Raw genomic sequence first — 11159 nt, forward strand, 5'->3', positions numbered from 1 at the left:
CAACAGGGGTCCTTGGGCACCTCGCTCTCGAGGGGGCAGCCCCCTACGCCGGCAAAACCCGTCTACCCAGTGCCTGCACTCTAGCTCCAGGCTTCCCTACAGCTTCATGAGTCTCAAGCTCGCCTTCCCTTTTCCTCCCAATGTAAACCATCACTGCGTGGTCAAACCTTGGCATCAATGTGTCCTGGTCCGGCACCTCTATCCCCACTCCCACCCCCACGGCTTTGAGCGCGCCCCCATCTGTTCAGAGAGGGAACTGAGTCCCAGGAAGACTCCAATTCGGCCTAGTTCTGTATCTCCACCCCCCCTTAAGCACAAATACAAATAAGGACATCATTTTTTCTTAATAAATTTATTTACAAAAAAAAGTGAGACTGTAGAGGGTCTGGGGGCTGTACACGGGCAGGGGCCTGGGGAGCTCTGTACATGGGGCTGGGAGACGGGAGTCTCCAGGTGGAAGGATATTTTTTAATAAAAAAAATAATGGGAGGTAAAACCACCCCCTCCCCCCTCCCCGATTAAAAAGACACAAAAATAGACGTCTCTGAGGTAAATGGGGAGCCTGGGGGCTTGAGGGTGTTGAAAGGGTTTCACAGGTGCCAGGGCTTAAAGGGGATGTCACAGGCACCGGGGTGGCTCCTGCATCAGTTGGTAGAACAGCACGTAGCCCTCACTGGATGCCACCTGGTTTTCACTGACAGGGGAGACACTAGGAAGAAGGGAGATGCGGAAGGAGGTGTGATCATTCCTGCATATTCCCCCCTCCCCACATGATCAACCTCACAGCATCCCGGTAGTGATCAGGAAAGACGCCCCCATACCCACACACACACCCACCCACCACCCGCCTTTTACCAGGCACTGTGCTCTCCTGGGGCTTCGTATTAGGGAAAGGTGTCAGGGCTGCAGCGGGAATGGGGCAGGAGTTGAATAGGAGGCTATTCTCACCGAGAGTCATTGTAGACATGCCAACCAGTCTGGCACCGGCACAGGGCTGTGTAGTGGCCATAGTGGACACTGCCCGAGTGGTTGCAAAGGGCATACAGCTGATATACGGGGCTTCCTTCGGGGTTAGAGATGACCAAAATCTATAGTCAGAGCTGTGCCCCACTCCCACTCTCTCCCTCCCCTTCATGGGAGCTCCTCAGGACCTTCCCTACAAGACTCACCGGCTTTGTCACTGGCAAAGTCCCCTAGGCTCAGTCGCTGCAGCGGGAAGTCTACACCTACTGAACTTTTCTTGATGGAGCCTCGGGAGGCAGAAAATCGATTAAGATCTAAGCTCTGGTTAAGGAGAATTTGGGAGGCAGAGTGCCTCTGAGGGGGGCTGAGGAAGTGAATGTTGTCCACTCCCCTCCCTGAACACACATGGGGAGCTTGGTAGGGAAAGGTGGAGTGGCAGGCTTTTCCTAAGGAAAACTGAATTCCCAAATGTCCAGCCTCTGCAAACATGAGGAATGAGGAAAAAGAATGAATGGGAGAAATAAGAATTTGAACATTAGGATACGGAGCACGAGGATTCGGGGGAATCTTTGTACTGTCAACTTTTTGGTACTTCGTGTTTTCTGCCGACATTGGTCACACACCTGAGTAAATGTCAAATAATATTATAAGGTTAACGTGCTCCTCACCTCAGTTGGCTTTTCTGACACCCTGACTCACAGACAAATTTACTATGCTCCCTATTACTTCTGTATCCTCTGGGCCACTGCCCTTTGCCCTGGGAATCCCGGGACATATCTGAAACTCCTACACAAACCCAGACATATAAGTGTTATTCTTCATACTAAGGCATCATGCAATCCCTTTTACCCATATGGAGCCCCCCCAGGTCTCCCACCCATACTATATCCCTTGTGAACCCACACATACTGGGGCATTCTCCGATTCTAGCTCTTCTTCCTTGGTGAAAAGGCTGAAACAATCCCGCAGAGACACCTTGCCCCCGGCAAATCCTTTCTGGGGGGAAAGGGGAGTGAAGGGTCAGCATGTTCTGAATTTCCTTTTCCAACTCTTCTCAATTAATCCAAGCTTCATTTCTGCTCCAGAGACCCACAGGGTTCCCTCCCACACTGGGGGTGGGTAGGGTTGGGTCACAGAACCCATGTCCCATCCACCCCTGGAATCTTCTGGAATCCCACCTTGGGGATGGGCAGGGACAGGTCACAAAAAACCTCGAAGGTCGTGGAGCGATACCCACAGGCCTGGCACTTGAGACAACTTTTCAACTGGCCCACAAACAGGTCTAGATAGAAGCAAAGGGGCAGGAGAAACAGTCATTGTGGGATGCCTGAGATGCTTCCTTGGATTCCCATCTCTTCCCACCTGTTTGCCTGACCCTTCCTTTCCCACCACCGACACTCCTCACAAACCCCTCACAACTTCTCCACATTTTCGTCATCTAGTCTTATTCCCACACCCCTGGAGAGGATGGATTTTTTTCTGCCAAGCCCGCACCCCCCGCACACTAACTTTCCCCATCACTTTGTCTCGTTCCATACCCACAATCTTGCTGTCCTCTCGCTCCAGGTAACGCTTCCACATTAGGTTGGCTCGGTCGTCATCGCTAGGACAGATCATGGGAAGTGGGGAGCACCCATGAGACAGCAGGAACACCGGGCACCCCCGACACCACTGAAATGATCCACAGAGCCCTGTACCCCATCCATACCCCAGCTCCTTCTCTAAATTTCAAGAAAGAGACGAAGGAGTAATGCTTCAGAGGACTTTCCCGGGAAATCCAAGGTGAGAGGAAAAGAAAGGAATGTTGACAAGGGAAGAACATGCCATCTTCCTCCACCTGGCTTCAGACCCCTTAGGTACCTTGTAAATTAATTATCCCCTCCTCTGTCAATACGGTGACAGCCATAGCACTATCTTCTGCCTCCATCTGTGCCCCTCAGCCTCCCTCCTCCTCCTGCCTTCTTCCTACTTCTGCACTGCTTCTCAAACCATTTTCTGAGCTAAGTACTTCCTTGGACCCTACATCCTCAATCTTGACTAGCTCACTTCTGTGAAGGATGAATGCTGCTGATAAACTACTGTGGAGAAGAAGGAGGGGGGCAACCTTACCTTAACTCAGGTTCTTCTAGCAGAGCCCCTCCACGGCGGGGTTGGGAGGGAGCTGGACTATTGGCCAGGACTGGCGGAGCCCGGCGGCCTCGTCGGTTGATTTCGAGGTGTAGCCGCTCCATGAGGAGCTTCAGAAACTCTTGGGCATCCTGCTGGCTGCAGTCAGACAAAGAACATGGGCAACTGACCCCTGCCTAGTCCACAGTCACTAACCCCTGCCCAGACATCTGTCCCCACTTCCTGGATGAAGAGCATCTCAAGGCTCAGAATGATGCTGCTTGGCCCTACCCCCAGACAAGGCCAGAGAGAAATCCCATACCCTCCAGCTCTCCCACCTGTATCCAGAGAAGGAGGGAACGTATTTCTGGAAGACAGCTCGGAATCGAGTAGGATTCACAGCTTCACAGGAGTCAGGGTGCCACAGGGCACCAATCACATCTGCAAAGGCTATTAGGGTGGGAGTGGGGAAGGGAAACAACGGTTAATGACTAGAAGAGGGAAGCAAGAGGAGGCTTAGAGGCTGGAAAACAACCTCTAGGAAATCAGGCACTGGGAAAAACAGATACAACTGCCAGCTTTCAGGGTTGGGGCCACTGGCACTGGCAGATGGACCTACAAGGGTTTGGGGAAAAGAGGACTTGAAAGAAGGGAGCAGGAGTTGTTGCCCCACCTTCAGTGAGCTCTTGGGCTCGGCCCCCTCCGGGCACCTCTTGCCGGAAGTCCCTTCGCAGACAGAAGTCCCGAAGAGGCCGAGTGCTGCTCAAACACTGTAGCACAGCATTCAGGAAGCACTGGGGAGCAGTAAAGACAGTGCCATTACCTCCCCAGACCAGTGCCTAGGAAGCCTTAGGAGAACTGCAGTGCTGTCCTTCCCCAAGTTTCCCTCCCCATGCCTGCCCCCAACACCAGTTCACATTCCTGTTAGGAAAGACAGGAGAATGGCTCTCACCGTGTTCCCCAGGTTTCGGAGGCCAACATGACCAGAGCCCAGAAGCAGTGTGTGATGAGCCTGGAAGGTCAGAGTACAGTCAGCATGTTCCCATATATACCACCTGGCACTTTAACCTTTCGACAGCATGCTGCCCACTGCCTTCCCCACCCCATCCTTCACCCCCAAACTCTACACTTTTTCCGTCACTGGGTATTAGGGTCTCCCTACCTCAATGGCCATGAGCAGTAGGCCTATCACAGCTGAGTGTACCACGGACTCAGCCATGGCTGTCCCACCTGTTCCCCACTTACTCCTCTGCCCAGCTAGCCGGCGATGCAGCTCCTGGGGCAACTCCCCAAGCACTGGCATGGTTGCCCAGCTGCTCCCCACCCCCACCTTGCTACCCCCAAGGCCCCCTCCTGCACCCGTGGCCCCTTCCTGCACCCTCTCCTGACGGCTCCAACTGCAATCAGCCTAGCTCACTTAGCTCGGGAAATGGGCAACCACACGAGCTCAGATGTTCTGAGCCCGCCCGTCTTCAGCTCCAGAGATTAATTAGGCCTAGGCAGCATCCTAGGAGAGAAGGTACAGCAAGGGAAGGTAAGGGCCTGGGGACCCAAAGAATTCCAAATGGTTTATTCCTTGGGGACTGAAATGGCACACCATTCTGGGGAGTCACAGACAACCCTGGAAAGGGTCTATGAGGCTTAAGGGTACTTAAATAAGGGAGAGGCAAGTCCAAACTACTGAAATGAAGGGGTGAAAAAGGAACTTGGCAAAAAGGGGAAAGGAAAGCCATATGATGGCAAGAAAGCTGGAGGCATGGAGGAACATGGGCATGGAAGGCGTGTGCTGGCAAGTCCTCACCATCTTGTCATTGGAGTAGAAAGGTTCAGAGGGCCGGGCAGATATCACGTGGAAGGAGCCATGGGAAGTAGGGGGCTCTGTCCGTATGCTGAGCAAGGTGGGTGGCCCAGGAAAGCCCCCAAGGCGGCGGAGAGAGGTGCTACGTCTCAAAGTGGGTGGCTCAGGCCGGAGAGCCAAGCGGCTCAGTGCAGCCCCTAGCTCTCCAGTGCCGCGGTGCCCTCCCAAGGCAATCCCCATTGGACGCAAGTCCCCACTGCTCACAGACTTGGAACGGGCTAGGTTGGTCCTTGATGGGAGAGGCAGAGCCACACTTGGGGGTGGTGAGCCAGGCAGGGGAACTCCATGGTCTGCCCGAAGCGGGCCTCTGGGACGAGGGCCTGAGGTCCGTCCCCGTCCCAGCTCCAGTTTCTTGAGCCGTTCCTCAGGGGGAGCTGGCCTAGGAGGCAGAGGTCGTAACATAGGGTTCGGCCCAGGGGCTGGGTTTCGGCGCTCCTTGCTCCGGGCCCTGGGAGCAAATGGTAGCTTGGATCCCACTCGGTGCTGGACATTAAGAGGTGGCTCTCGGGTCCGTCCCAGGCGGTGCTCAGAAGCCTGGGGCATTGTGGACACCACAGGCTGGACCTGGGAGGAGAAGAGACGATCAGCGTTTGAATATGGAGGGAGGTGGGAACCTAGGCTGCCATACTAGCTACATGCATGGAAGGCAGGAACCATGTCTATCATATCAATCATTGTATCCCCAGTGCCTAGTATAGTGTTTGGTACAAAGTAAACACTTAGTATCCATTGAGTAAATGAATGAATGAATGATAGCAGGCAGGGCTTTAACTCTTTCTACATTCCTCATGCCCTTCCTACAGAATACTGCTTTACTGGAGAGCCAATGATAGATAGTTCCTATCTTGGGTGTCTTTATAATCTAGGTGCTCATGAAGGTTCCCCCATACCTGCCTAGTCAAGTGGGATGTGCTCTGGGTCACTTGGGACCTCTGGTCAAATAGCGGTGTGGATGCAAGTATAACAGCCCCAAGGACAGCATTCCATTCTCAAACCCCTGCCCCTCCTGGCTGCAAATGAAGCACACTAAAAAGGTTACTTGCGAATCACTCCCTCCCCCACCTCTGAGCTCCAAAGTGGTGTCGGGGCTCAGGGGCTGTGGCGGGGAGGGAGGACGAACTAACTCCCTGACCCCTAATCTCTGCACGTCTCCCACCACAGGAGGTTTCAACCGGGTCCGCCCCCCTCGAGGGCAGAAAGGCCGAGGCTGCTGATTGGCTACGGGGTCCAGCGGCATATTCTACACGATCCATGGATGCTGGTCCCTCCAGCCCAGTTCTCGCAGGCCTGCCGGGCCCCCAGCGTCTCTGCCTTTGGGGTGGGCGATCTCTCGGGTCTGGAACAGTCTTCCCTCGGCACCCCCACGCCATAACGCCCCGGACCGTACCTGTCCCCGGGTGAGGCGGCGGGGGAGGCCAGCCGGGGCCAGGCCCCAGCTCAGGGCCACCCCCTACTACCCTCGTGCAGCGCCCCTGCGGGCCCGGCTGCAGCTTTAGCCGCAGCTAGTGCCCAGATCTCTCCCACCGCAGGGGCCGCCGCCATCTTTGTTGGTCCCGCCCGGCCACCGGCCGCCGGCTTCACTGTCTCTCAGAGCGCCTGCGCACCCACACTCAGACTCCACCCACCGGCTTCCTCGGCGCTTGCGTGAACCCGCCCCCTCGGCTCCGCCGCCGACACCATGGAAACACAGCCAACTTTAGGACCGCCAGTTCCCAGCTTTGGCAAGAATTGTCTTTAAACCATCGCTCCAAAGCAAGTCCCTAAAGTAGAGTCCCATCGCCCCACCCCGTGGCTCTAAAGGATATAGATCTGACAATCGTAGTATGGCCCCCCGGCTTGCAGCACGGATCCTTCCCAGGGAGCAGGGGTGCGAATGCAGGGCCTGGGTCCAGCCCACAGACCAGTGAAGTATCCACATAGGGTTGGAAAGATCCCTGGAGGGCAGGGAATACTGGCCCTGCAAAACCAGTCATCAAGCATCTTGCAGGCCAAAGCAGTAGGCTCCCTGCTAAAGGACAAAAGCAGATCTCAGCAGCAGGGAGAGCAGTCAGGATTTCCTTTCATTCCCCAGCTCCAGACCAGAGCATCCTCCATTTCCCCTTCCCTCCCGAACTAGTATAGTTGTACATGTGCCTTGGGTCTTAGCCTGCTGACCCTAAGCCTGCTCACGCTCTATTAACAGCCACCAATGAGAACCACAAGCCACAGGAGGAAGCAGCTTTTATTGATGAGTTATCTCCAGAAACCAAAAAGACTATGTACCCACTTTCAGTCACCCCATATCCCTCAGGACCTCATACTGCTCCACATGGACAAGGGATACAAATTGCCTCTTGGTTTTTCAAGGCCCTAGTCTTTCTCCTTCCTGTGTAGCCCAACTTAGAAATTCAGTAGCAATACCGTTGTTTTTTTCAGCAGTGTCTGCTGCAACTATTGATACTTAGTAACAATTATGGGTGAAGGGGTGTGGAGGGAAGTGGTTAGATGAGTAAAAAGAATGATGCACAGGAAAACAGGAACGTAGCCTATCGAAGATCCCTCTGTCCTGCCTCAGTGGATTGATCCTTCATTGGCTGCATTTCTCTTTATGCTGAATCACTCCCTTCTGAATCAGATCGGGGATTTCCACTGCCAGCCATGGACCCAGCTGCAATACAAGGGAGACCCTGTGAGATTACTACCACCCAATCAATGCCTCTTATTCCATCAGAAGCTCCTTCCTAGAGATATTCTAGGAGAACACGCCTAAAGGAAAACACTGTTATTCCTTGTTTACTCTCAGTTACTTTTCTTATACTGCTCAGGACCTAACCCCTTCTCCCCTTATATACCAAATACTCCAAACTTACCCCCAGAGCCATGAGATGAGCTAGTCCAAACTTAGGCACATTCCTGGCCCACAAAGGCTTAAAGTGATCAGTCAGGCATACTTTGCCACCCCTATGAGAGGGACAAGATGATCAGAAGGTGTTGACATGCAAGGTATACCATAAAGCACAGCAGGCTCTTGAGAGCACAGGAAGACTACTGGTGATCAGAACTGAGAACAAGGTCAGCTAAGTGCTTTGCCCAGGCTTGGCAGAGGGACACCTGGAGTCTCTGTAGGCCTGCAGACTCTGGCAAAACTCCTGCCTCAGAGAGTTCTTCCCCAAGGCCTTCTTTGACCTTTTCCCATCTGCTATTCAGTCCTACCTGTACATCTTTGCTGTTTTTCCATCCAGTTCAGGGACTGCAATTTCTGGAGCAGTAGTGGGATATGTGATAGGAATCTGGAAGAATTATAAAGCTTTAATAAAACAGAATCAGAATAGAAAGGAACTAGTCTAATCAGATATACACATTTCTTGGTTGAACTGAAATGTTCTATAAACTCATCAAGCAGCAGTCACACACCAGGATTCTGGACATGGAGATGAGTAACTATAACCTATGCCTGTTTCAAACCTCAGCTTTTCCCTCCCATTTAAAAAGTTATCTTTGGTCCCTCCAAGAAAGGTTAGCTTGTTAACAATCACCTAATCCCTCCTGTTCTACTAACCTCCATAATTCCCACTCCATCATACTCACGTCAAACTCGATGTCAAACTCATATTTGAGGAGGTCATGGATGTACCAGCATTTTCCAAACCACCTGTAACATAGACCAAACCTCAGTGCAATTTCCCCATTCTTCTAATACTCAGATGACATCTTCTTGGCTTAGGTGACCAGCCTGGGAGACTCGTGGGTTGGGAATTGGGGAACTCTGGAGTTGTGGGAGTGGAGACCAGAAAGGGGCAGGAAAGGCCTGGCAGTGGGCTCTGGGACACCAAAATGCACAAGCTATGTGACATCCCCACCCTCACACCTCCCAAGAGGGTCTGCCTACCGAGTCCCTTCCTTGTTGGACTCCAGTCGGAACCAATCATTGTCTGCATTCTTGTTGTTCTCCACGTACTAAAAGTAGAGAATGAGGTCTTTGAGGGGGGTGTTGAGGTCAAGGGCAGTCCCGCTTCCCTCAAAAGAAAAGTGTGTGATTACTTCCTCTCTTAAGCACCCATATGCTGATGACTTTTAAATCTTTATCTTTAATCTAGAGCTTTTCTCAAAGCTTCAACTCCATTATCCAACTGTGTATTGAAATTTCTACCTTCATTCCACAGGTACCTCAAACTTGGCAGTCCGAGTTTCCCTCTAGTCCTTCAGACTTGTTTCTCCACTGCACCAATCTCAGTTGGCAGCATTAGCATTCAGTCACCCAAGCCAAAAACCTGGGAATCATCCTTGACCCTCCTTCGCCTTTACTCTACAAACCAATCTTTTACAATGTCCTGCTGATTTTACCTTCTGAATATTCTTTAAATCTACCTCTCCTCTCTATCTTCACCATAACTCCCAAGTTTAGATCATCATCTTTCTTTTGCCTGGATTAATGACAGCCTCCTAACTTCAATCTTATCCCTGTCAATTCTATTTTCCTCTCTACTGCCAGTGATTGATCTAAACCCAAATCTCATCGTATTACCCCTCCACTTAACATCCTTTAAAGGTATCCCAATGCCTCCAAGATAAAATTCAAGTGCTCAAATCTATTTGTCAAGCCTTATCTACCACTCCCTGCCACACTTTGATGCTCTAACAACTCTGATCTACTTGTGTTTCTTCATATATGTCATGGTGTTTCTAGCTTCTATGACTGCTCATGCTGTTCCTTTTGCCTTGAATGTTCTTCTCTTACCTTCATGTTTTATCAGGCTAACTTATGTTCACCCTTTAAGCCTCAGCTCAAGCATTGCCTCTTCTAGGAAGCCTTCCCTGACCAGACCCAAGCTGGATTTCGGTATCTCACCTCCTGCTTCAAAACATCTTAGCAATTTCTCAGACTCCTTCTCCCTGTTTCTCCACATAATGTATTATCATGATATGTTTCTGTCCACCTCTGTAGGCTCAACTTTATTCGGCTTTGGATGCCCTTCCTAGGTACTTGGTATACAATAAATGTTTTTTTAGTGAATGAATACATGCATCAGGAAAGCTGCTAGCCTTTGAAACAGAGACCACCGCAAGAAAGTCAAATTTTCTTCTCCTTCCACAGAAGGGAGATTAGCTCAGAAGATGGCTCGTTCCTAACCCTGAGCTCAGCGCCTTGTCTCTCTGCAACTAATATCTACTTGAATTTTTAGCTCTAACGTGTATTCCTCCCTCAGGACAAGTGAAAGAGGGAGCGGAGAGACGCGGACCGGGACTTAGGGTTCCAGGAATTCCTTTTGACCACCTCCCCTACATCCAGGAGAGCAATCACCTGGGGCCAGAAGGACATGTCATCCTTCTGGGCGGCATATCCCCCAAATAACTGCTGCTTTCAGTCATAAAGTCTGGCCCCACCGTGGCTCCTAACCTGAGTCTCTTAGGAGGCACCTCCTCCCCACCGCGCTTCCCTAAGTCCCCCAGCCCCGCAGTCGTCCAATATCTATGAATTCGTAAACTTTAAAACCGGAAGCGGCTTCCACACGGAGCCTATTCCTAAGGACACCCGATTACCCGCAACCCTTTTGCGACGCGGTTGGCAGTAGAAGCACAACTGACCCGGATAAGAGACTGATATTCCTCCTTGAGTCTCTGCACCCACAACTCCCGATCTCGAGGTCCGGCATTGGTCTTCAGCACCGGGATCTCAGACACGACACGCCGGGTGGCCTCATCCGCCATCTTGGACCAGGGCGCAAGAGAAACACGGAAGTGGTATTACCTGTAGTTTACATTCAGGGCGCCTCCATCTTTACTACTGGACGATGGGGAGTTGGGCTGCCTTGAAACTTCTTTGAATACGATCTTTATTTTATAGTAACGAAGAGAAATTTGTCACCTGATCACTTGCTTATGGGTGCAACGAGAAGAAAAGAATGGAAACGGATGGCTCTGTCCTGAATATAATTAAACCGCAGATTGCTCAAAGGGTGACTTCCGCTCATGCTCAGAGACGTAATCTCAGAAAACGCTTCCGGACACTTGAAGAGTTGTTAGAATTTCAGGCAGTTCTAGGCGCTGTTCCCGGCGCTGTCATCCTAAAACGCGCGATTCACATGTTTCGGCTTCGAATAAACTTCTTTAACTTCCTTGTAGTTCAGCTGAGTTAGCGGGGGGGCCAATGCAGTGATCCATTAGGAGGGTAGTAAACTCCTGAGAATTATTGGGAACCGTGGAGAATCAAAGTATATACAGTCTCAGCCCTGAACAGTTAACACAATTGAAT

At 51.5% G+C, this 11159-nt stretch overlaps 2 protein-coding genes across 3 annotated transcripts; both read right to left on the reverse strand.

Annotated features, from left to right (window-relative positions):
* Positions 1 to 377: 377 nt before the first annotated feature.
* Positions 378 to 6673, reverse strand: USP21 (ubiquitin specific peptidase 21). 2 transcript variants are annotated; one of them, XM_061185817.1, is made up of 13 exons: positions 6315 to 6673; positions 4871 to 5491; positions 4022 to 4081; positions 3743 to 3863; positions 3408 to 3519; positions 3073 to 3228; positions 2502 to 2566; positions 2142 to 2245; positions 1873 to 1959; positions 1508 to 1586; positions 1170 to 1277; positions 949 to 1063; positions 378 to 709 (listed from the first exon to the last, which is right to left on the reverse strand). In XM_061185817.1, exons 2-13 carry the CDS (start codon positions 5468 to 5470, stop codon positions 619 to 621), a joined length of 1698 nt encoding a protein of 565 aa, XP_061041800.1. In that variant the 5' UTR covers positions 5471 to 5491; positions 6315 to 6673; the 3' UTR covers positions 378 to 618. The 2 variants fall into 2 exon arrangements, with proteins under 2 accessions (XP_061041800.1, XP_061041801.1); XM_061185818.1 differs by lacking the exon at positions 378 to 709 and having other exon boundaries at positions 1028 to 1088.
* Positions 6674 to 7130: 457 nt separating this feature from the next.
* Positions 7131 to 10818, reverse strand: UFC1 (ubiquitin-fold modifier conjugating enzyme 1). The gene is made up of 6 exons (XM_061183206.1): positions 10493 to 10818; positions 8796 to 8863; positions 8495 to 8558; positions 8120 to 8196; positions 7777 to 7867; positions 7131 to 7574 (listed from the first exon to the last, which is right to left on the reverse strand). The coding sequence occupies exons 1-6, from the start codon at positions 10613 to 10615 to the stop codon at positions 7494 to 7496; spliced, it is 504 nt and encodes a 167-aa protein (XP_061039189.1). The 5' UTR covers positions 10616 to 10818; the 3' UTR covers positions 7131 to 7493.
* Positions 10819 to 11159: the final 341 nt, after the last annotated feature.

Source organism: Eubalaena glacialis, chromosome 3 (genome assembly GCF_028564815.1).
Source record: "Eubalaena glacialis isolate mEubGla1 chromosome 3, mEubGla1.1.hap2.+ XY, whole genome shotgun sequence".
NCBI lineage: Eukaryota > Metazoa > Chordata > Mammalia > Artiodactyla > Balaenidae > Eubalaena > Eubalaena glacialis.

Coding starts and splice junctions, on each gene's coding strand:
- UFC1 (XM_061183206.1), bottom strand. CDS start 10,615: ATGGCGGATGAGGCCACCCGGCGTGTCGTGTCTGAGATCCCGGTGCTG. Junction 8,864..10,492: donor AATATCAGTCTCTTATCCGG/GTCAGTTGTGCT, acceptor CTCTACTTTTAG/TACGTGGAGAACAACAAGAA. Junction 7,575..7,776: donor CTCATCTCATGGCTCTGGGG/GTAAGTTTGGAG, acceptor CTTGTATTGCAG/CTGGGTCCATGGCTGGCAGT.
- USP21 (XM_061185817.1), bottom strand. CDS start 5,470: ATGCCCCAGGCTTCTGAGCACCGCCTGGGACGGACCCGAGAGCCACCT. Junction 2,567..3,072: donor CTAGAAGAACCTGAGTTAAG/GTAAGGTTGCCC, acceptor GATCTGTCCTAG/CGATGACGACCGAGCCAACC. Junction 1,064..1,169: donor CTTTGCCAGTGACAAAGCCG/GTGAGTCTTGTA, acceptor CTAACCCCGAAG/GAAGCCCCGTATATCAGCTG.